Source organism: Manacus candei, unplaced genomic scaffold (genome assembly GCF_025592945.1).
Source record: "Manacus candei isolate 608988 ecotype Guabito, Panama unplaced genomic scaffold, ASM2559294v1 h1tg000023l, whole genome shotgun sequence".
In the NCBI taxonomy this organism is placed as follows: domain Eukaryota; kingdom Metazoa; phylum Chordata; class Aves; order Passeriformes; family Pipridae; genus Manacus; species Manacus candei.
This window is the reverse complement of record NW_026138071.1, coordinates 24,340,132-24,366,781: the sequence shown is the minus strand read 5'-3', so window position 1 is coordinate 24,366,781 and position 26,650 is coordinate 24,340,132. Positions and strand designations below refer to the sequence as shown.

The following is a 26,650-nucleotide window of genomic DNA, read 5'->3' as shown; positions in this document are numbered from 1 at the left end:
TGCAATATTCCTGGGAGGACTGCATTAACTTTTTTTCCAGTATTTTAAAGGAATTTGGGATGAAGGCGCTCCAGATGGATTGATCTAACTTTTATGTTGGGAAGGCTGATAGAAATTATATTAAGAAGCAAAATGACAGGATACCTGGATACATTTACTGCAGTGCAGCCCGGGGGGGTATCAGCATGGCTTTGGAAATTAAACCTCAGAAATCAGCTGGGGGTTCTCCAAAGGGCTTGCTGAGCATTTGATCAAGGGAGATTCATGAATTTCATACACTTGGATTTGCAGTAAATTCTTCTGGAGGTCGTTTTACAAAAACTCCCCAGGAATCAAAACTGTCCTGGATAAACCAGAAATTTATCTTGTGAATTGAAAAAGTGGTGAAAGGACAGGAATAAAATGTCGCTTTCAGAATGGAGAGATGAATTTTTGAGTCCCGTGGGGATCTGTGCTGGGATCTAAGTTAAGACCATCTTGGAAGTTGGGGAAAAGAATGAGGTGGATGAGTTTGCTAATTAGCCAGGACGGGAAAAAGGAGCAAGTGAAGAATTACAGGAAAAGATTCCAGTCTCAACAGGTGACTTGGTGGTGAAGTGGCAGATGAAAGTCAATGCAGAGGAACACAAAGTAAAGCACATAACAAAAAAATGGCCCTAATTGTCCATAGCTGAGAATGGGTCTAAACTACTTATCAGTACTGAGGAGAGCAATCCTGGAGCCGCTGTGGTCGGCTTCTTTGTGGTGGGGCCAAAAATGCTGCCTGAATTACAAGAGTACAGAATAAACCAGGAAACATTGCTGTGCTGCTGTATCACTTCCTTGGGTACCTGTTTCTTCAGCTGCAGCTGCAAAGGTACAGAGAGAGATGGTGAATGTGCCCCAAGAGCTGGAATGACGTCTGCGTGAGGAATGAGTCGATAGAGCAGGAATCTTCAGCTTTGCAGTAAAATATAACAGGGCCCTGAAATGCCACAGTTGATACCACATTTAGAGGTGGTGGATGTGTAGTAGATGTTTACTTTTAATCACAGTATTAGAATTAGGAGCATCAAGTGAAATGGAGTAAGGTATTTAAGACCCCAAGATAGCTTTTCACACAATGCGTAATTAAATTCTGGAATTCATTGACATAAGAGATTGTGGGTGCCAAAAGTTTGCATATGTTCAAAAATCAATTACTCGTGGGGAAAAAACTCCATGGGATGTGCTTGTTAAGCACAGAGAAATCCTGAGCCACAGGCTGGGGCTGGGAGAGTTTAATAAGGGTTTCACTCCACATACTTGTTTTTATTATTTTCTTTTAATTAAGAATCCTCTACTAGTTGTTATAGAACATGTTACAGGTGAACTTCTAGTCTGAAGCCATATGTTCATGCTTAAAGGAAACAGAATTACACTTATCTGAAGATTTGGTCAAAAAATCTGAGTTAAACTCTGTATTTTTCATTCATGTAATATATCAATGACCCCAAGAGAGAGTGAATGTGTTAAAGTGTTTATGCTGAGTTAGAAGAGATAAAATTGGGATGCTTTTAATAATAATTTACATGTAGAAAGGTATGAATTTGGGAAATAAGAAAATATTCTCCCTTAATCTGTCTTATTCTGTTTTGAAAGCAGTTCTCTGGGCTTACTTATTTTATTGATAAACTCTCGTGATAAACAGACTACAAAAGGTAGGAAAGTAATTTTTGGAAGTTCACTTTCCTGTGGGAGATATCTCCTTCCTATCTCCTTTCCTTGTCTTTTGATAGTATATTTAATAAGCGACCGCTTCATCTGCGACGTGTCAGAAAACCGGGTCAAGTAAAAACAACAAGAATGTTTTCAAACACGGGGTTTTTGTTTGTATGTATTTTAACATAACATCAATTGCTAGTTATTTCTAAACAGAGGTAAATTATTTTGCTGTGTCCCTTGAGAACATCTTCACCTGGACCCTTGCTGAAAGCTGTTTTCATTCCCAGTGGCACCCAGCTGGTGACGTCGAGCGGGGACACGACGGTGCGGATCTGGGACCTCTCGAGGCGCGGGTGCATCCTGACCCTGAAGGGCCACGCCCGCGCCGTCCACGGCTGCTCCTGGCATTCCCGGGGGGACTTCGTGGCCTCTGCCTCCCTGGACAGCACGAGCAAAATCTGGGATGTTAACAGGTAGGGAGCTCCTGGAGAGGCTGTGTTAGGGAATTGATAACTGGGCTTAATAACCACGGGTTTGTGTTTTAGCTCGATTTAGCATCGATTGGTGGAGTTCACTTGGAGAACACAGATAAATTAAAGAGAGGGCTGGAAAAAACAGACTTTGATGTGGTTTACCAGATAAAGGCTTTACTAAACAGGGAGATGGGAAGGATTTCAGATAGTGCCAAAATACAAATATTTGCTTTTACTTGGCATCTGTTGTTCTGCGGTGTTGTTTTTTTTTTTTAAGGTAAGAGCTTTGTGGAACTTAAATATATAATTTAAATAAGTAACTGACTAAAACTTTGAGTAAGTTTTCTGTGTAGTATTTCTAGCTCCTAAGTATGCAACACACTTTAAGGTTGGCCAAGTGGAAATATAAAGTCACTATATGTGTTTCAGCAAGGTCACTCCTGATTAATAAATCAATGTATACCTTTTTATTATCCAGACAAATGCATTTTTATGAAGGTGCTTGTAGAATATTAGTATATTCCTGCTTACCAGTTAATTATTAGTTCCTGAACTTTCTTCAATTATATTCAGTTTTGGTTAACTTACAACTTAAAGAAATGGAATGGATTTTTTTTTTTCCAAACTGCATCTTCTTAACTCCTGAATTACTTGGGAGTGGTATAACTGGCACCACTGTACTGTACTAGGTCTGATTTTTAACAACTGAATGTCACCAGTCCACAGAGAAGTTTCCAGTCTTACAGGTCTTTTCCCTGGTTCTTTATTATCCAGCCCTAATGGATTTTTCCATTTGCTATTGGTCTTTTTTTTCTTTTGCATTTGCACGAGATGAAATAGTCCTTCAAGCTTGTTGGCCACTGCAGGGAAAGAAACTTCACAGAAAAAGCAAGGAAGAATTTCTTCTTTCGTTCCTTTTCCTAAATCCCTCTTAGTCTGCTGCAATTGCAGGGAGCCTTGAGTTGAGATTTTTCCAAACTGTTGTAATTCACCCAGACTTTTTGGAGAGCTGACTAAAACTCTGTCAGGATCAGACTTCCAGTCTTGCTTTAAGATTGTGAATTGAGGAAGCATTAAATACTGTTCAAAACTTTTTTTTCAAAATGGAATAACAAATATATCCTTTCGTGAATTATTCCAGGTTATTCTGGCTGAGAGCAGTTACTTAAAATGAAAGCTTGAAGCACATATTCAACTTTTATAAAACACAGACAAACCAGTTAAAGTTTGGCAAAGTTCAAGACAGCTGAGAAGTGGATTTTATAACAGAAATTGTCAGCCAGTTCTGATAACAGATGATGCCTCCACCATTTACTATCAGTAATAAGAATTAATGGTCAGTGTTTTCCTTAGAAAGGGAAACACCAGAAATCTAATGTATTGTTGTCTCTTAACCTGTTGCAGTAACTTAATGCCTTGATCATCTTTTATGGCATATTCATGACCTTTAAGAAATAATGGCAAGAATTGCTTTAATTTTATGTCAGAATGGTTTTGAATTTGCATAGACAGAGGTTTTGTTTAGACATTTTAAAATATCTTCTCTAGCAAGGAGGCTTTTGTAGTCAGAGGAATCAAAGCAAACCTTCACCGCCAACCCATGCCTCCCCCTCACAGTCATCAGCAACTCTCATTTTCTACCTCCAGTCTACCTGATCTGCATTTTGCATTTGAATTAAGAGAGTAAGGACACAGCCATGATGTGAAAGGCTAGTTATAGGCACAGAATTATTGCAGCCTGAAGTCATGCAGAAATCTCGGTGGCTAAAGGCAGCAGGAGGTGACAAAAAATGTGGCACAACCTGATTAAAATAGGAGTATTCAGAGTAGGGAACAAAAAAGCCTCACTGGGAGTCCTCACTGGTGGGCTTTCAGTCTGCTCCCAGTAAAAACTTGGGTTATGTTCCATTACCTCAGTCCAAAAGCCAGTTGAGTTCTGTTTAGCTGATCTGTTGAGATGAATCTGTAGGATGTGCTGTAGGAGTGTACATGGTATATGCACTTAGTACAGAACAAGTACGGTGGGAACATGAGATGCTCTTGAAGGGCTTCTGTAAAAGGGATTTGATGACAAGACGTGGTTGTTTCAGGCTTGAGACATCCTGCCTGGAGACCTGACTCCAGAGCAGTCAGCTGCAACTGGGCCTTATGCCCATGTTGGCTAATTCAAGTGAAAATCAGCCCATGCAGAATATATGGCCTGATTTGGAAATAAGGGAAAATTACTGAGATTAATGACACTCAGATCCTCCACTGGATTGTTAATTTACTGGTGCTTATATATGGAGATGCTCTGCAAAAGAACCTGCAGTGAATTTTGACTTGGCAGTACTAATTGGCTGAGTCTGGCAGCACTGATCCCAGCTGATTCCCGGGGTGTCTCCTGTGAATCCGTTCCGTGCCTGGAGTTCTCCGATCCAGCTGTGCTGGGTACCAGTAAATGTGCATCTCCTCCAGACTCCTGCAGACTGGGGGTGCACAGCAGCTCAGGAGGGTGGAGCAAGCTTTCCACAAGGGTTTATGATGCCTAGGAAGTTATTTTTCCTCTCATCCCCACAGAATATGTGCTTATCCAGTTGTCATCTGCAGCGTTCTCCCTCTCCAGGTGTCTGCCAGCTGACACGAGCTCTGAACAGGGGACAGAGCACAGGATAGCATATTTGTGGGAGGATAATAATCAGTGATCACAGTTAATCTAGCGATTTTACTCTTTCCACTGACAAGGAATTAAGATTTTATAAATGAGAGCTGTTTCTCTTCCTTAATATTACATATTTGGATGGATGCCTGCTTTCAAATTGGATAGTCCTGGAAAGCAGAAGGTTGTAGGGGGGGGAAAGCAAGATGAATATCAAAGCTATCACTGCCACCTTTCTGAAAGAGCTATGTTGTAAATAAATGCTACAAATAAAAGTGCATCCATTTCTGTAATGGGTGGCAGTTGTCTTTTTATTTCCAGGCTTTGAAAAAAGCCCCTTTTATACATTAGAAACATACTTTTCTGTCTATAAATGTTGCTTTTGAAAAATATATAGCATTCTCTGTAGTTGTAAATTTGGTATCAAGAAATTGGGGAGGCTGTTTGCTATCTTCTAGCACCAAAACCCAAAGTGCAACTTTCACAATCATCACAAGATGCAACATCTCTTAAATTGGAAAAGGTTGCCAACAGTTTCAATAAATTACGTAATTCTTTGGCAATGATAAGAAAATTCTGCCTACTAAATATTTGAATTTTGTTTTCTTAGAAGGTGAAACTACATCTGGTCTTTTTATTATTTTCTTTTGCTATGGGTAATATTCACAAATGTTTTTCTTTTGTGTGTCAATCACACATCAAGGCACAGGTAACATTCCTGACAGGAGGATAACATCAGGTAGCTTTGTAGTTAACCTCGTTGTTCCCCTGGACAACTTATGTGCCTTCTGTTTAAAGAGACAATCTGAGTTTAACAAACAAAACAGAAAACAAACAAACATCCAAGCACATCCCTTCTTCCTGGAAGAGACAGGCACAGGCTGAGACACAACCATGATCCAAGTTACTGAAGGATTTGAGGGAGTCTGAGTTCTGGTGTTGGAATGTCTTGATGCTTTCTGCTGGGAGAGTTGGCCACTGCTAAAGGACATTGAAAGCAAATGGCATAACACTGGGGAGGAGAGGGCAGGGAAGGAAGATAACTAGGAAGATAACTAATGTACCTGCTATGGTTAGAAAAACTGTAAAAAACCCAAACCAAACCAGCAAAACAGAGACATATCTGCTCTTCTTGAAGTTAGCTCAACTGCTTAATGGTTATGGGAATCAACCTGAACCAGAAGCTGGGGAAGAAAGGAAGAGGCTTCTAATTTGGGAGAGGATTTTATCCAGGAGCACAGCCCAGGTTGCAGACACAGAGCCAACTGTGTTCATAGCTCAGCAGGCAGCTCCAGGGCTGTTTTCTCAGGCTGTAAATTCAGGACTGTCAAAGTCATTTTGGCAGGATTAATTTCAATTATCCGACGGTAAATATCATCAGAGATTTACAGCCTGATCTCTGATATGCAAATCAAGCTGAGCATCATGTATCTCGTGTAAACACAGGCAGTTGTTTAGTTTTGCAAACATATGCTGTACACTGTATGTTAAATGCAAACATTGTTATTTATGCTTTGAGCTTAAGAAATTATTTGCAGCAAAGTCAGAACATTTAGAATTTTTTTTCCTCCAGTTGATCCATTATACAGTCATTAGACCAGTTCTTCATTTTTGCCTGCTTTCTTTCAATAGTGCAAAATACAGGAAATTAGGCCACAGAGAAATGCAATTGTGCTGTCCTGTAACAGACCTCAGGGTGAAGAAATGTTTGTGAATTGGAGCTGTTGCTGCTTTCTGTTTGCTGTTTTATAATCCATCACTTTTTTGTTTTCCTTTTCATTCAACATGACAATTTTTGTGTGGTTCCTGGAAGTTTCTCCCGTAATCAAATTATATTTTAAAATTCTAAAATATGGATTTACATCAATCTTCAGTCATTACTAGTATCCGTTAGTGGATTTGTTCAGGTGCAAATTTTAAAAGTAACTAATCTGTCATGATTGCTGTTAATTATCCTGCACAACCCCTAAGATAGTATCTTGTTAGTAAGGCATTAATATAGTCTCTTATTTATATACATGAAAATAATTGTTGACACCTTTTGCTTTTCTACAACAAGACTTGGAATTTTCACTTCTTTACCAAAGTGTCAGATATATATGACTTTAATTCCTAGTTTGTTTGAATAATTCCTTCTTTTCTCTTAAACCTCCATTAAAATTCTGTCTTAACTTCTCTCCATTCGGTAACTGCTGTTTATAGTTTTGTTTCTTCTCACAAGAAGCATTTTAATTCTGGGAAATTTAGGGTTAGTGCTTACTTTGAAGATGTCAAGGAGGGCTGGAATTTGTTTCATGAGAAGCCCCTCCTCAGCTCTAGCTTTCCTTGGAATGATAACATTAGTGATGGTACTGCATGTTTACTTTAATACACATCTTGGTCGTGTGTAGTGCAAAACATGCTGAAGTTTATTTTAAACTGCTGTTGTAGTTTGGAGTGGATTTTTTTTTTCTTTAGTCTCAATGAAGTAATTATTTAATGTTGCTTGAGTTGCCAAGTTGACTAGTCAAGCCATTTGCCTTGTACCATCAGAGCAGTGTGAAAAGGCTGGAGTTCAGCCTGGCTTCTCCTGGCATCCTTGACGCTCATACTCTGATTCTTTTTCTTCCTTTTCCCTTATGCAATGGACAGCTTTTAAATGAAATATTTACTATCAGATTTGTAGTCATTTTTCACCATGCCATAGGCATCCATACCAGGATCCTGTAACATCTCCTTGGAAGAAACTCGTAAATATTGTCAAAGTCAAAAATGGAGCTATGCTTTCCCATTTGGAATTGGAATGAGGGTGTGTAACCAGCCCTTGTCCAAATACCCCCTTTCAGGTGACACTTGTCTGACTCACTTCTCGGTGGGACAGAAGCCACAAGCTCTTCTGGCCACATACCATGTTTAATTGATTCCAGTAAAAGTGAAGCTAATCTATTTTCAGAAAAGACAAATGTCCTCCAGGAAATTAGAAGGCAAGTAGAAGAACTCAGAGGAAATGTGGCAGGACCATCTTTGGGTAGTTTGTAATGTGTCTCCTGACAGCACAGCAGGAAACGCTTGCCATTTTGATAAAGGAGAATTCCCTTTGGAATCCTCTGAGGAGTGCTGGAGAGACAAGCTGCTATTAATCCCTCAAATCCAAACGAGGCCCATGCCCAAGTCTCCACATTTATAAGTGTGCTGCGGTTCCATAACACATTTTTCAGGACCGAGAAAATCTAAAACCTGGTCGTTGTAATTCCCAGAGAGCCAATTGTAAAAATCAATTTGAAGATGTGAATTATCAGGGAAAAAAAATGATATCCAAAGCATAGGTATTCAGTTAAGGGGAAAATAGAGCTAAATACTGAGAGAGAGGAATCTTAAAGTACAAAACTTTACAGGAAGTGTAGCTTGAATGCTGTGTTGTAAACTTGAAACTTAGTCGTGTTAGAGTTCGTATGAGACAACAGGGGTCAGTAATGGGAAATATTTAATATGGTCACAGATTTATAGTCAAAAAAACCAGAGAAATCTTACCTAATTCCCATGGAATGCCTGAACTGGGCAAGTCATACCATTGTCTACTTTTGGTGAAACTAAACAAAGAGGTGAAGGGTTTTACTGGAGCCCGTAGGGTGAGTTACAGCTGAAGCCATCGGTAAAACTTTCTATCCTTTGGTAACATTAAAAAAATGTCAAATTTAGTTGTCTTCAAATGTTCCTACTGGGTGAGAAGAATAGGATTTTCAGTAGTAATGTAGATTCATGAGAAACAGATGTTTCTGTGATTATTAATGACATTGTTAAATGTGACAGGAGCTGTGTAGCTTCTGCTGAAATGTTTGTACTGGTGACCCTTGGCTGCAGGTCTGGATAAATCCATGTGGTTTTTGCAAGAACTGTCCATGGCAATTTAGCCTGTACATAACAAGCATATTTGAATTTCTTAGTGGTTAGAGGGATATTATGACTTTTTTCCAAAAGCATTGAATAGACAGAAATATAAGTGCTTTGCTTTCTGGTTTCTGCTACTGGTCTTGAACTGCACAGCACAGGTTTTGATTAATGGAGAGGGAAGAAAAAAAAATCAAGTTACTACTTTATTTTTTTAAAACTAAAGTGATGAATGGAGCTACTTTCTAAAGTAGCTCCATTAGGAGTCCTGTAGGTATTTCTAGTAGGCTTACCTGAACTCTACAATTGTTATCTACGTAAGATTTCCATCTTCTTTTATGGAAAGATAGTGGAGACAGTTGCACTTGATTGACATGAGAGGATGTATCCCTTTCTTATCTCAGAAATTTCCTTGTTTGATAATTTTAACATCTAATATGGCTTGGAAAAACATATTAGATGCAATTGGGGATTTTATGTTTTAGTTGTCCTCTGTCAGCCCAGGGCTGCACAGATTTCCTAAATTATGTCTAGCTGGCTGAGAGATTCCTCTTGGACAGCAGTTGCTTTATTTAAGTGGTGAGGTAGTGTGACCTGGAAGTTGGACTGTTTTCTCCTTGGTTTACCTCACTTATCAAAGTGCCTCCTAGATTCCCTGACAGCTAATTCGGGAGCAGGAGGAATGATGAAGGTAATGCTTAGGCTTCCTTCCATCAAATCCCAACCAGAGCAGCTGGCAGGTGCAGAAAGCTCAGTCCACTCGGATCATGTGTCATGTAGGAGTCTCAGGTCTTGGATTTTTCCCTCTTTGACAAGGTGCAAGTTGAATTCCTTGTCTTATTTGCAAGTGTGCAGGTGCTGTAACTATGGCTCCTGCAGAATGTTATTCAGACCTTGACAGGGTGTTTCCACTGCCCTACATTCAGTATTCAAATGCAGAGGATCACCACTGTAGACATGCAGCACAATTCAAGTCATAGTATAGTTTTTCACTCCAAATCCAGGCTCATTATCTTCTCTTCCCTTCATGCTACAGTCACTCATTACTGGCAGGCTTTTCTTTACCTCACCTGCTCTCCTAGAAATACTCTTACAGTATCTCAACCAAACCAAAACCGAATTGTACCACCAGAGTAATTCGTACAGCAGTGAGAGCTGTCAAATATTATTACAGAATTCAGGGAAGACAACAGTTCATTAAAATGATGTATTTCTGTCATCACAACCATATCCTGTCAGTACCAGTTAGTGCAACTATTACACACACAGTCTGTGATCCATGTTAAAGTGCAGCACTGTTACCCAAAATCACAGTGTGCTGCAGCACAAGTGATTGCAGGTTGTTCCCCTGTTTGTGTCCCCAGTGAATTAACCAGAACAGGAATACATCTTACTACTCACAAGCAGCACTGCTCTGACAGGCATATGGAGAATGGTGAACTGTTTGTAGCTGCTGATGTCTTCTGGTTTGAAATCAAATTAATTGGTCATTTGATTTCAAAAGTCTGCTGTAATGGATGCCTTGATATATGTAAATTCCTGTTGTTTGAATTCTTGTCCCCTGGCTCCAGGCAGTCTTCAGAGATGTGTGTGTGTGAGATGCTTTTGGCATGTCTTTTTCTTTTTTCTTCCTTTTTTATAAAAAGAATTTTTTAAGGGTTCAGATGTTACACAAAACCTTGTATTGAGAGATTCTTCCCTCTCCCCAAATGCTGTAACTCTGGTTGTCTGGCATGTGTATCCTGTTAAAGCAAACTACATTCATCTTTGATTAGCCTCATCTGGAAAATGAACACAAATCCTTGAACAGTTCTTACATATTGAAGATGTGCCCTGGGTCTTTTATTGAAGATGTAAGACATTGAATTGTGTTTGTACCTCCTTAAAATGTGAACAAATACTGTTTCCAGCCCAGTAGTGGTTTTCTCTGTGACAGTTTTCAAAAACTTGGGGCTCATTTCTGTCCTAAATCTTAAATTTCCCTAAATGGTTGGACCACATACATATGATACAATTATTTTGGTACCCTGTGTGGATTGAGACAGACCTCAGACTCTTCAGAATAGCCTTTAAGAGCTATAAAGCCCATATCCACATGAGACAAGTGGTTAAGTCTGCGAACTATTTACACATCCAGGCTGAATCCTCTCATGAAAATAAGGGAGGGTTGCCTTAGTGGAGGTGAAGATCAAGATGAAGAAAACAAAAATGTTGGCACTTTCCCTTCTGCACTTCAATATTCAGCATAGGTTTTCTGATGTGAATTGAGACACATCACACAAAACCCTTGTTCTAGGATGACCAATATCTTTCCCAGCTAGGAATCAATTCACCATCTGCAAGACAATTTTTATGCATCTATTTACTGAACTCAGAGCCTGCAAAGGCCTGTGTGTCTGTGGGAAACCTATTAAATATGTATTGGAATTATCCACTTGATGCAAAACCAATGAATTTCTTTATATTTTAGTGTCTCTTTCAAACCCATTTCTGTCACCCAAACAAACATTCTAGATAATGGAATCTTAATATTGAGACTGCAGTAAAATGTCAACAAAATTTGTGAATTATTTAATACAGAGCAGACGGTCCTGGGGCGTTTGTGTTGCATAAAGGGCATGTGAGTTGGCTGCATGCTGTGAGCATGGCTGAAGTTCTACTGGTGTCCCTCCTCTGAAATTCAAAGAAAGAAGTAAAAATACTGTATGTGATCTACTGCAGTTACCTTCTGCCATTTTAAAAGCCCTTTTTGTAGCTTTTTATTTTAATGTCAGAGTTTGTTTCACAGTAATATAGATCTGAGCTAAGTGTGTTTGGCAGGTTAAGATGAAGATAAGGGTTTGAGGACAGAATATGCAATGCTAGGTGGGAAGTAGCAGCTGGCTCTGCAGGTAGAAAAAAACTTAATTCTAAGTGTATCAGCCTTTTAAGTGATCCATATCAGGTTATCAGTCATGGCTAGACAATGCTTTGATTACATAGTCAGCACCTTCAGCAATAGTGTAAACTAAGCTTTGCTATGTGCAACTGAAGATTTTAGTAGACTTGCTTGATCTATATGTATCAACAAGATAAGGTGATGTCACAACTTTCAGAATTGCAATGCTGGTATTAAAATCCTGTCAAGTACTGATATGTTGGTTATCAAATACACCAGTCAGGCTTTTGGGACTAGAATTTGAAATCCTGATTACTGAGGTTCTCTTCAACAGGCTGTGGAAGAGTTCAGGTGCCTATGTGTGTGTAAGGTGAACAGCTTTTGCATTTGCACGTTTGGGAAGAAAATGAGGATAAGATCACCCACCTCAAAGGTAGACATCCTTCCTTCTCCTACTCTGAAGTGTCCACTCCTCAGAGAAATTGCTGCATTTTCCAGTCCCCCTGTATTGAAAACTTGCCCATTGTTAGGAATGGATTAGATGCCCCAAACTGGTCTGATTTTCTATCAGACTGAGGGCAGATTCATTTTCAAAGAATCAAGGTGCACACTTCTCAAATTCATTTTAAGTCTATTTATATTGCAAATGATTGGATATTGTTTCCATTAATGCTCAAGATTGAGTAATTTGCTGATGAAATTAAAGTCTTTTTAAATTAATTACTAAATAAAGCAAAGGACTCTCTCCCCTTGAGATACATATTGAGATCTATAAAAGGAGGGAACTAAACCAGTACTCTCATAGTTTCTGCATGTGTTTCAAGTTAATCTTTCCCTCCAGCAGTTGGCAAAGGGAAATCCAGCCCTTTCCCAGCTCTGTCTGGGGGGAGTGGGGATGGTGTAGAATGTAAAAATGGACTTGTAAGAAAATAGCAGATCAAAGTGGTGGGAGGTATCCTTGGGAATTTAGCTCTCCCTATTCTTTGTTTGAGTGGTTTTCCTGCTGAAAACACCTTTCCAATCCCATGGTTTGCTGCACTGATCTCAACAAACATGCACCTGTAGCTTCAGTCAGTAGGCCAGACTTTTTATTCTTCACTCCAGCAGCTGCTTGTTAGAAAACCTCGAATGATATTGTTTTTGTTGTGGCTCCGTGTTTAAGAGCACAGCAAATCCATTATTCATAATACCTTCCCAAGTTCACAAAGCCATTGAATAGCGCTGCATAACTCCTTAAAGCTGCCACCCACTCAAATCCATTTTATTTGGACAAATAAAGAAACTCTGCACTGAAGAAAACCAATTTGAAAACACACTGAAATTCATTTTCCTCACTTAAATATTAAAGTGCTTATATTTATTGCGTTTCAGCCTTGTTGTACTGTTTTCAGAAAGGATTTGCTCATTTAATAGGCCTGAAGAAGTTTCAGTAAATTTAGAAAGTGGAAGAAAATAAACTAACATACGACAAGGGTAACACTGCATTTTATGCAGTGAATCTGCATGCTGGAGATTAAACCCATCCATTAATATCCTGTGTAATTGCATGATGCTAATTCACAATACACAGTCCTGGCCCAGGCTCTCGTGGTTCTCTGCACTGTTGCAATTGACTGTTCAGTCAAACAAAAAATATTTTTATTTCAAAAATAACAAGGACTGAAGTTCCTGGTTTGCAATACAGTAATAAATAAGGAGAGGTCTCTAACATTCACTTGCCATTCCATTGTTGAATCTGAGACCATAGGTTTTTCTTCATCTGACTTCTTTGATAAAGGCATTTTCTTTTCTGTATCAGAAAACATTAAGACAGCTTCTGATAGGACCATTCATGGTGTGTAGATGGTTTTGGGGCCCAGTGCATGTGCATGGGATGCTCAGGGAGCAGAGCTGGCAGAACTCCCTTTACATGTGCATTGGACAGTGTGAGCTACCCATGCTGCTTACAGGAGCCTTCCTCCAGATGGGTTGGGTTAAAGATAGAAAAGAAATATATTAAAAATAATTTTTTTAAAAAATTTATTAAAAATAAATTAAGAAGGTGGTGAAATTAGATTATGAAGGTCTGGTACTGCTTTTACTATCCTGTGTAGAATGTTATCACTTAAAAGCTAGACCAGCAAATGGATTCTGAGGTAAAGTAATGATGGAGTTCTTGTTTGGAGTTTTAGGGGGTAAAGGAGATTTGTTGGGTTTGGTTTGTTTGGTTTTTTTTTTTGGTTGGTTTTGTTGTTGTTGTTGTTGGTTTGGGGTTTTTTGAGGGCTAATAGCTGATTTAAGTCAGTTTTGTAAAAACTGTGTGGATGTAGTTAAGTTCTCTACATTTATTCTGCTGGTCTCCTATATAGTTCTTGTTCAGTTTTTCCCTGTTGTCAATAGTTTTCCAACAGTTGATTTTTTTTTTGAAGGAAGGTGAGGGTTTTGCATTAGAAACACTGCAGACCCAGGGCATGGTTTAATGTGACTCTGGGCAGACAGAAGCCTGAGAGAGCCATGTCTTCTTCTTCCCCTTCTCAGCTGCTGCCTGATCCTGGTAAAATCAGGGAACAAAGTTCTCACCTCAGCAGGTGTTTGGGGTTCTCTGCATTTCACACACACCGAGAGCTGGATCTTTCAAAGTGCCCGAAGGGCCAACTCAAAATATGTTGGAGTGGGCACACTGTCACTTTTGAAAATCCCATTGTTTAGGCACCCAAAAACCATATGAATCTCAGACTCTGTGTGGTCAGGGAAGTTTGGAAATCCTGTCCTAAACATGCAGATTTCTGGAGAATATGGTATGATAGATCCCCATGGGATGAACTTAGGCTTTGGCAAGGTATTTTAGGCTTGACAGGAGTGGTGTTTTTGAAAAAAATGTGCTGTTATATACTGTTACAGACTTAAAATCCTATAAAAAGCAATTATTTATGACATTGTCAGTGAATTTTCAGAAGAAGTAGATCAGATCAGCCTCACAGTGAGATACCAAGATTCAAGAGAAAATGTGCATTCCAATACAGGACAGTAAGTTTATCTGGTCTTCTGGTGTAAAGATATTTCAGATTTTATTTTTCATTGTCACATTTCTCATTTTCCATGTTATGTCTCACCAGTCAGTAGTTGTGCATATAATGCTGTATTCTTTATTATGTGATCACGGTGAAAAGGAAGAGAATGAAAGAAATTACAAAGAAATTCTTCAGGATGGTTGGAATGCATTGTAAAGGGCATCTGAATGATGAATTTAGATGGCAATATTTTTTTTCATGACAACGTTTTATCTGAACAGCAGAAGCCTAAAACTGTACAATAACCTGTTTGGTTAGAACTAGTTCTAACACAGGCATTATTATACACACACACAAAATTAAGTCACTTGGCAGTGATCCATCACAATATATATATATACTGTTAGCTTTCAAAATCAGCAGCAGTATGTCCTTGGAGGAATTGAGACATCTGGACTGAGCTGTTCAGGGTCAGCCCGAAAAGGCAATAGTTTTACAGGTAAAGTTTTCGTCATAAAAAATAAAATAAAAAATAAAATAAATAATAAAAAAAAAAAAGACAAAATAATAAGATGATGGCAGCTCCATATTGCCTGTGAAAACAGGACATGAGTTCAGTGCTGATGTCAGCTGATATGATAATTGAGGATAACCCACTGTCACCAGGGAGCGAGACTTTGCTTATTTGGCTGCAGAACTGCTGAGCAGAAAACGCGCTTGTACCCGCTCTGCAGTGTTTAATGTCAGCTTAAATGGTTTAGATCTATTTTATTATTACTGAGATTGCACTGATCTGATTATCTTGTACCCATATGCCTTGAGGGGGTAGGAGATAATTGTTTAATAAAATAAGGCTGTGGTTTTCAATAAATGATTTCTGGTGCTCCTGTCTTCACTGTCCCACCGAAAAATCCCTTATGGAAACTTGATTTGCAGAAACTGCTGAGCAAGGGTTACAGTCAAAAAATAATGTAAGCCTCACCTTTCTGATCTCAGTGCCCCACGTCCCTCAACCGCCGTTAGTAATTCTGGGAGAGGTGGTTCTGCTTTCTGTGTCTTGCAAGGGAGACACAGACAGATGAAGAGCAGATCATGTTCTAGGTCCTGTCCAGAGGACTGAAATGGCATTTTATCCAATAACTGTGAAATACAGGAGCTGACCTTGGAGGGGGACTGCTTCAGATCTTGTCTCTCTGAGTGCCAGGACCATTGGTCTGCACAAAGCTTTTTCTTCAGCTGATGGAATTTATTTTGTGCCTGTGGACAGACTCGATGAAGAAGTTAGGAAGTCATAGCCATGAACAGATGGTTTAACACATGGGTGTTGACTTCCCTGAGGCAGAGGGCAGAACTAAGCCTAGATTTTGAAATATGGTCGAGGAATGTAGGGGTTGTGCTCCTGCATCATGCTTGGAGTGGGTACCAGTGCAGCTTCTGTGGGGTCCAAATCCCATCAGGGTATATTAGAGATGTTCTGGGAATGCCCACTAAATTGAGTTCCTTAGAGCAGTGTTAACAAATCTATTGTTTCTGGGAGAGCTATCTATTGCTCTGAGAGAGCATTACTCAGTAAGTCAGAATAAAAGGACTTTAGGTCATGCCTAGGGATTGTTCTTTCCCACAGATTTACAAGCAAGGCCTTGTCATTGCCTTGGTCTGTATTTGACCAAAATGGTCCTTGGAAAGGGCTCTCAAGAGCCCTTTTGAGGCTCAAGAGGCCCATTTTGAGTGTAGATGCCTGAATCTTCTTCCGGCCCCATGACTTTCAAAGTCATTTTTGATGACCTAATTCTAACCCTGGGAAAATATTATCTTTTTCAAATGAAAAATAATCCAAATTTGAAGCATATAAAAATGCATCTCACTTCTGAAAAATCTGGACTGTAAGTAACAGGCTTCTGTTCAAACTAAAGTAGCTGAAATAAATTACCAAAATTGATTTAGAGCCCAATTTCAAAGGAAAGTGAGCTTTTGCAGCAGCTGTTGCCATGAGCTGAAAAATGCCCTGTGCTGCCAACAATTAGGTGTTGACTAGTGAGATTCTAAAGATACCTTGACAAGACATAAGGTTCAACCAAGCCTACACAGTAATAGGGAATGAAGAACATATTGCAGTCTGGTGTGAAAATGTATGTGCTCTATAGCAAAACTCCAGAACAGCTCCACATGAAAACATGTTTGTTGCAATTCAGGACAATCATGTGGTGTCTCTGAGACAGCTATGGGAGTGCTAATTCCTGTTCTGTTTTTAGGCTAATTTTGGCAAAGTGATGTATCTTCTGGTCCTGGTTCAGCTGAACATTTAAGAAAATCCTTACATTTAAAGATGTGCTCCATTCCAGCCACATCTTTAAAGGATTCTACAGTGTCACTATATTAATGTAGAAATCTGTCTGATCTGGTAATTATGGATACTGTTCTTCTCATCCAATGACACTTATTTTGAGTGTGCACTGTGATTAGATTGGTGTAATTATATTGATCTAAAATCATAATGCTAACAGGGGAAGTTAGAGCAAAAAGACCATAAGCCATTCTTAGGTAGAGATTTTATGTCTTACTGTTTTATCTTTCCTTTTTAAAAAATTAGCTTCACACCAAAACCCCTTTTTCTGGCAGCAAGAAATAATAAAAATAATAATACTTCTTACACAACCCTTTGTTCAGAGAAATGTAAGATGTTAATAGGCTGAATCTTCAGTGTAATAGAAGTAGATTCATTATTCATGTTTCAAGCCAATAAAAAAGGAGAGAGATTATCGACAAACAGTTTTCACACCTTCTAATGAAAGCCTAAGTACAATATTATTATTTCAGTAATTTGCGCTTTTCACTCATAAAAACCATAAAGCTATTGTCAATCATATTTATTATTCTCAGTGGTTTTCAAAATTGATCCTGGGTTTGAGTGGTATTTGAATCATTCAAACAACAAAGGGGAATTGATTATATTTCTTTTTTGTCTCTTTGTGCCAGGGAGTTCTAACCAAACATGGCACCGGGGAGAGTCTTTTGTTCTGTAAAACCCAACCCACAACTATCTGTGTGCACTTCATGCTGTGACACGTTCAGTAACTGTTGGTAGCAAATACAGGTTCTCGTTATTTTCCAGGCTGGCGTCAGGCAGTCAGCACGGCTGTGCTCACCACCACAGCAACCAGGGTGCCCTTAAAACCTCGCCTGGCTGCTTTTCTGTCCAAGAGGTTTCTTTCCTCGCTGCTGTGTCCTCGTGCACTGCTCAGTATCTCACTGGTGGTGGAAGTTTCCACACGCTCAATAAATGCACAGCTGCTACTTAAACACGCCCAGTAGAGCTCTGCCAGAAAAATAAACACGGTGTTATAATTGGCTGCTTTTCCACTAATACATATTCTGTTACATAAATTGCAAGGAACTGAGGCAAATAAGCATTTTAATCCCAATGGTGAGGCATGAAGTTTTGCAAGCTCTTTCTCCTGCATTCACAGAATGCTCTTTCAAGGACTGTGATTATTTGGCTGTTATCTAATTTCACCACAGAATAGAAGTCTGACTGGAGCATTGCTTTCTGCTGGTTAATTATAAATTTATTAGGGGAATTTTGTCCAAATGTCCCTCACTATTAGACCTCGCTGAATCTGAAGTTCAAGCTATCAGACTTCATTTAATGTAATGCATTGCCCTCTTTTTCTGTTCTGCATGTGCTTTTTTTGTATTTTTTGTTCTCAGGTACATTCAATTTTCCCTTTCTGTGTATTATTTGCCAAAGAGGCTGTTTCAAGTTATAGAAATAGGACAAAGTAATTTTTAGAACAGCAAAATATGTAAGGAGGCAAGGTCCCTGGAGATGAAATACATTTCCAACACAAGAAAATAGCTTTCCTGTTCTGTTTGGGTGTTGCTGTTGACAGAGCAGCTTGTTAGCAGCACACAAATGCGTCGGTGGTAGTGAGGCTGTGCCACCACTGTGGAGGGGATGCCAGGGAATGGGAGAGTTTGGAGTGCAAGGAGGGGGTTAACACGAGCCTGTGGGCACACTGATGGACTTGCTTTTGGCCCACCTCCCTGCTGTAGGCAGATTGGAACACTTCTGTGGTGCCTGCAAGAGTGAACCCCAAAACATGTGGGACTAGACTGGCTGGGGGAGGGCTCAGTGTGCTCAGACCTCAGCAAATGAGATCCACAGTTCCGGGCCACTCGTGCTCAGATGCTGCCTTTCAGCTTTCTCTTAGGGTTTTGCAATGTGTTAGACAAATTTGGATCAGACAGGGGGGTCACCTGAAGGAGTAGAGGCATCCTGTGTGAGCACAAAGCTTGGCCTGCATTGCAAGCTGCTCCTTATACCAGCAGAGCCAGGACAGGATTTGGGCTGCAATTCCCTCTTGCAGCAGGGTGGAATCTGTTCACCTACCGAATCTCTGTAGTCCTTATTCCTGGTTTCAGCAGGAGCTGAAGCAGGGCTGGTGATGGAGTTGAGTCTAAGAAATTGGTGTTGAAGGAAAGGTGCCATGCTCAGTTCAGCCCCCAAAAGTAAGGGAAAAAGAACATTGCTAGATCTCAGAGGAGAAATCTGAACTCTGAAAAATAAACTGCTGCAGCCTCTCAAAACTTACCAAGTAAGACAAAAATGTAACTGTTGACATTCACTTAGGTCGGTTTAATGAAAAGACACAGTTTGATCCATTTCAGAACCTCTGTGTTCAAACAGTAGGACTCCTAAGTTCTCCTTTTTTAAAATGAGGTCTAAGAAAAGACTGTACCAGGATTTTATTGCAGATTTACAGACTTGCTGAGTCAGATGAGTAATGTGTGTTTATATGGCTAGAAAATATTAATAAAACATTTCTGTCATGTTTGGGGTTCTTTCTTCCTTGGCTAAGCCTTCCTACTTGGGAAGCCTTTGCTTGTCTTTTGGCAGAAGGAAGAAGAAAAGGACAGAGGAAGGGGAAGAACTGCACCCTTGAACTTACCAGTTAAGTCTGTACCACTTCAGAGCTCAGTTTCCTTTTACATGCTCAATTTACTGTGCACCAGACCAAAAGTGTGAGCTGTCAGGCTCCTGTGGAGATAAACCTGGATCTAATCCTGCTCCTACTGCCATCAGTGGCAAACCCTGCACTGCTTTCAGTGGGAGTGGGCCGTGCACCCCACGCCTGTGGGATTCAGCCAGCCCTGCACAGCCCAGCTCAAAGCAGCCTCTGATGTGAGTGATGGCAGGAGAGTTTAATGCTTAATCCTGCTTCTGCTCACTGTGAATTTAAAAAGTGTAACCATTACAATTGCCTGAAACCAACAGTGTAAAGTAATTTCACCTGTGTGAAGAACTCAGGAGTAACTGCAAACTGACCCTTGCTAGAGAAACCCTGACTTACAGCTTCTCTTTAACTGGGGGCCTGCTCCTTGTTTTGTGGAGCACCCAGATTGCAGAGATTAAAATGTTCCACCAGTGCTGAGTATGAAGATAAATAACACAAAGAAGGATTACTTTTGTATTTTCTTTCTAAACATTTCTAAATACTGAGAAGAAATGTTTACAATGCCATAAAAACAGTGGTAACATCTCCTTTAGCGCTGCATTTTCCGAGTGTCAAACACTGGTTTGAAAGAGGGCACAAACAAATGTTCACAATTTGAAGAGAGCCCCGTTTTATTGAAGATAAGTAATAGTAGAACAAAGTGTTTGGTATTGACAGAATCATACCGTCATGTCTCTTTTCAGAGACAAATGTACTTTATGGAGGAAGTGTCCTCACATGTCAATGTCTTAGAAAATGTGTTACATTTAGTGAAATAATGGGTCAAGAAAAAAAAAAATCACTGTCGTAAATGATGGTGGGCACTTTTTACTGAAATACTGGTGGTTTTACGTTCTTGACATGAATAATTGGATGTGTCATATGTGAAGCTACCTAGAAATAAAATAGAGGTCATAAAGTGTAAAGACATGATAGGATGCATTTATAACAGCATAAACCAAACTGGCATTTTAATGTCTTAAGCCAGCCCATTTGCTATACTTGGCCATTGATCTTGGCTGGGAAAGTTCTATGCCTAATTTAAACACATTTTGGAGATAAAGCCATATAATGGGAAAGTGATAGGATTTGGTTTTGTTAAAAATACTCTCCTTTTAACTGTTACAGTTATATCACAGGGTTGGAGACAGGTTGTGGTGTGTCCTTACAAAACTTCCTCAGAAATGTTGTGTCCACCTTCCTCACAGGTGACTCTGGTGTAATTTACCTTGGCAATTCCCCTGCTGGTGATTGCAGCTCACACAGGAGAATGTTATTGAACAGATATGAGAGAGAGAGAGTTTAGTTCAGTCTTTGTTCTGTGGGATGATTTGAAAAGCAATTGTTGGGGAAGATAGTACAGTTTGGGAGTACCTGTGCATTTAATGAATCCCTCTGGAAGGCATGTGAAAAGATGGTTGATAGAGGCACTGACTCTGAAGAACATGCTTAAAATCTCATTAATTTCAATTGGCTGTATAGGTGCTTTTAATTACTATGCTTGAACTGAGATTTAATATGGCACAGCAATAAAAGAAGTAATTATGACTACCCAACTAATCACTAAAATGGCATCACCCTCCACTCCCCCAATTTTTCCAATAAAGCTGAACATAGAAACCACATGCTTTAAGAAAAAAAAAAAAAAAAGAAAAAAATGAGGAAAGGAGGCAGAGCTTGTCCTGATTTCATAGGAGCACCAGCATGTGTGTGTTGGATGTTGGGTGTTTTAAAAAAAACACTTCTAAATAGCAAAAGAATAGGCAACGTGTGATCTGTGATTTCCTGAGCTTGTGGCTCAGGAAATGAGTGCTGACCTGTGCAGGTTGGGCACTGTGTGGCCTTGAGCCATGAATATGTACCAGGCAATTGTGGAATGTTCTCACCAGGGTGTGCCAGCTTGGTGTCCTTCCTGAGTTTTAACTCCTCTGTGCAGCTAGGAAAGGATGCAGGGGAAGAGGAATCTACCCACTATCTGTATTTTCTTTTCAATTACTGTGCAGTTGATGGAATATCTAACTGGTGCATTTTTTGGCTACTGTTGTACATTAGAGGAGAGATGGCAGCCTGGTAATATTCAGCGGAGTCTCATGTGAGTGGAAATGTTTCATATCTGCTGTTTTCAATGCAGTTTTACTGAAAGCCCTTTGGAATTTGAATGAACCGTTCTGGGATGTGATTTTCAAAACAGAAGTCTCTAAAAACTGAGCAAGTAAAATTTTCTCGTCGCTGCTGAGCTAGTGATATTGGTAATGGTTCAATTAAATTGAAGTGCCAACATTCATGGAATGGGTGTGCTTCTTTATTAGTATCCAGCCATGTTTGAAAAGACAAATCAAAACCTGGTGAGCCAGAATGAAGGCTGATTTACTGATGGACATAATTGCCTTACCTGGATTTAAGGGAAGGGAATTTACTCTGTAGAGAAAAAGAGAACGTTGAAGATAATTAGTCACGAGCCAAGAAAATGTGGTGTTAGCTGATGTTTTCTGTTGAAAAAGTAGTAGTAACACAGCATGAGCGTTGGAATTGGCATCTGAGGTGAGATTCAGAATAAAATCTGCAAAATACTGAACTACAGAACAGTATTTCTACTGTGGCACCATTTATTCAGGATCTCTTTCTCTGTCACTGGATATAGGCAACAAGAGTTCTGCAAATGCCTAAACTGCTATTCATAGATGATTCCCTCTGTCTTCTGAGCTGGAATGTTCAGAGATGGTGAGGTTTATATCCACGAGGCTGTGTGTTCACAGTGGGGAAAAAAAAACCTTAGTGAATGTTGCTGCAGATTTACTTTAATGTAGATAAACTTGAACCATTGGATAGAATCATGAGCTCCCATGAAAAACAGGGTGATACTCTGCCCTTCCCATCAGCTTCTTTTTTATGGAAAAAGAACATCTAAATAAACTGTTGGCCTTTCTGACCAGAAGATAGCTGGTATACAAACCAGTCTTGCTGAAATTATATCTCAGCTGGAAGGAAAGATGAGTTTATTTTATGTAGCAGTTGGAGGAAAGTTCTTAGAAATATTCAGTCAGTCAGTTACCAGAGTGGTAAATTAAATCTCGAGAGCCAGAGCTCGCTCATCAGCACGCAGTGATATGGAAGTGCAGGCAGCTGCAGCAGGTCTGGGGGTTTATGTTCCTGATGGAAAAGTGCAAATCATTTCCTTCTCTTCTGCTGCTGTCATGGTCCATCACTTTAGTCCATTTTCACCTTGCTAAGGGATTCTGAATGGGCCTTCCTGCTTTGCCATCTAATTAATCTCTCACAAGCCTGTTTTTGCAGCCTAGCTGCCTGGGATGGTCCATATCTTACATCAGTGCCTCACAAACAAAATATTCTGCTTTCCTTCCCCCTCCTTCCTTTTCCTGTGCTTTTTCACCCCAAGCCCTCTCAAGCATGTTGAAGATGCTGTTCTCCCCCAGTCTTTGAAGAGGACAGACATACATGCTTTTATTGCAGGAAGATATCCCCTTTGGTTCTAGTGGAACACTGTCACACTCTGGTATGTAAAGTGGTTTTCAAAACTAGTAAGTGCCCAAAAAATACACAGCAGGATTTTCCTTGTCAGAAACTGTTCAGCAACTCAAAGTCTTTACGGTGTAACAGGCAAGCAGGAAACCATTGGGCACCTTTGAAAAATGGCATACCTATAGACAAATAGAGGTGTAAGATCTGAGATGAAAAAGGCATATTCTCTGGTGTAAAACATTGCCATGAGTCTGTGAAACAAAAAAAATTACTTTATTGAAGTTACTTTATTGTCATAGATCAAGTGATCGTGAATATCAGATACCTTGTGCACTGAGCACTAACAGCCACAATACTTTATGACTACTTTAAAATGAGTCCTTGTGATAACACATGTAGGCTATATAGCAGATAACACTGGATAGTATAATGTATTAGCTATAATAGAAAAACATAGATTCTGTGAAATGATACCAGTGGAATCTAATATTTCTTTGAAATCTATATCCTGGGTAATATTTCTACTCGGAAGCTACTTAACTCCCTCCTGGCCTCCCTTCTGTGGGGACAGGCTTGGTGTTCAGCTCAGCACAGCGGATGGTTCCAGCCTGGGAAGTAGAAAAGCACTAAAACAGGTCTGAGAAGTCTCTGTGTTAGACCAGTGATCAGGGTGGTGTCCATCCAAACCTTGCAGCTCTCCTGGCCTGCACCTGATCTCTAGAAACTCATCTTCTGTGCTGTTGATACAAAACCCACAAGAGCTCCGAGAGTCTTCTGGTGACATACAGGCAGGGAAAAAAAAAAAGGAAAAAAAAAATCACATCTTTAATTCCTCCCTTCTGACAGCTTCCTTAATAAATTTGGTAAGAAATTTCTCTGCTAAGAGCCACCCAGTAATCCAATTTGCAAGCCCTAATGATATATTCAGCAGCCAGCTCAGGGGAGGTGTGTTTCTACTGTCAGAACCACAGGAGCAGGGAATAAAATTCTGAGCTCTCACTGAAAGCTGCAATAATTTACGATGAGTTGTTGGCTTTAATTTTTTCATACTATTTTTGACTCAGCTGAACAAAGAGGCTAGAACTGCTACTGACTTTACATTGATTAGTTTTTTCCACAGTATGCTCACCTACCTGTATGTTTTCACAGGATATAATAATACAGACACTGCACATTTATTTTTACGTGTATCCAAAGAAATCATGGAGTGAGACCTGAATCAGTGTGGGCAACTCTTGTGTACAGCCATAATGTGTACAGACTGATAAATACCAGTTCATTTCAACTGTCTCCCCTCTTGACCTGCTTCTCTAGGAGTTAAACCTTTGCCATTCTGCTCAGTTTAAATAATCCCAGATTTGTTTGTTACCTTCTGTGTTGTCCTGGTAGGGCATCCTTGGGCTCTTCCTTCTCTTCTCTGGGACTCCAGTTTAAGGACCGTTCTGATCTGGTGCGTACACAGAAAATAAAGCAAAACCTAAAAAGCTTTCACAGGATCATGGGCTGTTTTGTGAGAGAATAGATTCTGTACAGCGGTGTCATCGTGGCTGTGTGTCTGTTCCTTACGATGGGAGAAGCTTCCCATCTGTATCAGGTTCATACTCTCAGTGAGAAGGATCAGTAGTGTTGTCTCAGAAATAAAGTCATTAAAAGAAAACAAAACAAAAAGGTAAGAAAGCAAACAAAAAGCTCTAGGGTATTGCTTCATAGCTGGTGGACTGGGAGAAGGTGCAGTAGTTGGGTGTCTTCAACCTTGAAAGAACTTTCAGAACCATTTCACAAAGTAATTCCTTTTGAGCTGATGTCAGTTCATGCTAAGTACCTTGATTCTTGGGGTACACCTCTGTTCCCTCACATCTGCTTTACAAACAGAGAGCTTATAATGGCTACTGGTGTGCTTGATCCATGGTAGGAGACCTCTTGTTCAGGGACAAGGGATCTTGGGTGTCCACAGTGACAAGGCATCACTGAGTTTCTAGAAACCTTTCTGAAGACCTTGAGAGAAAAGTAGGTTTTCCAGCACTCTCTAGCTTTCTTCAAGGTGCGTGTTGGCACAGTCTAGTAGGCTTCTCAGACCCTTTGTAAGCAAGAAGGAATATGATATCTTTGAAAGAGAAATGGTACTGTCCCTATCCTACCTTTTCATCCATATTCCCTTTAAACTCTACATCAGTGAGGTTTCTGAGGATGCACCCAGGAAACATCAAGTGGTGCTTTCATTGTGGCTCCTTAGGATTGAATCTTTTAAAACCTGCTTCTTCACTTCTTTTTGCCTTTCACTATAGCCTTCATTACTGGGAAGCAAACACCAGCTGATGGGGTTTTATTGTTGCCCCTGTGGTGTAGTGCTTGGGTAATGAATAGTGTCAGTTGTTCTGGACAGTAACTGGGGAAGAGACAAGAAATGTGTCAGTCATTTACCTAAACTTTTCTGCTGTTTTTATCACCCTGAATGGCAAATGCTGTACTTCTGTTATTTTCTTTTGCAGTGAGAGATGCAGATACACGTTGCGTGGCCATAAAGATTCAGTGAACAGCATTGAGTTCCTTCCCTTCTCCAGCACCGTTCTCACGAGCTCTGCTGACAAGACTTTGTCCCTCTGGGATTCCCGAACGGTAAGCAGGCTTTTCCTCGGTCTCTCCTGAATTCAGGTGGTGTGGATGGTGTAAGGAAAATGAAAGCCAGGGTAAAATCAAAATAGAAGGTAAGGGGTGATGTGGCCATAGAATGTTCACTGACACAACTATTGTCTTCTGACCAAAAAAATCACCATGATCCCTTCCTTGGCATCTGAAATGACAGAGTCATCCCAGTGCAACAAACGGACGTGGGCCGAGATCACCCAACACACGGGTAACTGGATTAGGTGGTGGTGGGTTTAGCAGCTGATGGTCTGGGTCTGCAAGACTGCAGTGCTGCACACTGTGCTTTGCCAGGTCAACAAACAGAGAACTCAGGGTCAGATTTGTTGAGCTTCTCTCAGCTTCTTTTGTCAGCTTGCTTACAAAAGTCCTGGCGTGTACTTTGAGTCACATACAAAGGAAATGGGGGGAAAGTGCCTTAGGAGAAGCACAAGAAGAGAGAAATACAAGAGACCATATAGAAGTGTAATATATTTATTCCTCTTCTAGAAGGGATCTGCCTCCCTGCCCCCAGAACTCCCTGCTGATTCCTCATGGAATATGTATTATTGTCTCCATAACATACCCCTGTAGGTAGTGACAGAAACTCTGCATCTCTTCCTTTATTCTTCTCTACCTTCATTCTGTGGTATAGGTATTCATGGATTGAGTGCATTGCAGAGTGTATTTGTCCCTGCTGCTTTGCAAACCAAATATGCAAATCCTGTTCAAGTAGAATATGAGAACAAGACAAGAGGACGTTTTGCCTGTTTCAACAGAAAATGTAATAATTATTGCTGCAGTTGTGGTATTTCTCATGGAGCAACTTTTGAAGTTCTCAAATTGTTCCTTCAGTTGGTATTATGGCCACTTTGCACTTCTCAAACATTGTAAAGATACAAGATTCCAGCCCAGGATAGAGAAGGTTGTATTAATGGAAGGGATTTGAGAGGAAGTAGGCAAAGACCTTTTGCTCTGTATTAATAGGTGTTGTCATCAGATCTATACAAATGTAGGATAAGAAA

At 40.0% G+C, this 26,650-nt stretch overlaps 1 protein-coding gene across 4 annotated transcripts in view; it reads left to right on the top strand.

Moving 5' to 3' along the window:
- Positions 1–26,650, top strand: part of SPAG16 (sperm associated antigen 16) — a 377,720-nt gene that overhangs the window by 195,058 nt on the left and 156,012 nt on the right. For all 4 annotated transcript variants that reach the window (XM_051786775.1, XM_051786772.1, XM_051786773.1 and 1 more), the window contains exons 12-13: positions 1,971–2,156; positions 25,493–25,619. In XM_051786775.1, the coding sequence (XP_051642735.1) occupies positions 1,971–2,156; positions 25,493–25,619 (313 nt within the window). The remainder of the gene's footprint in view (positions 1–1,970; positions 2,157–25,492; positions 25,620–26,650) is intronic.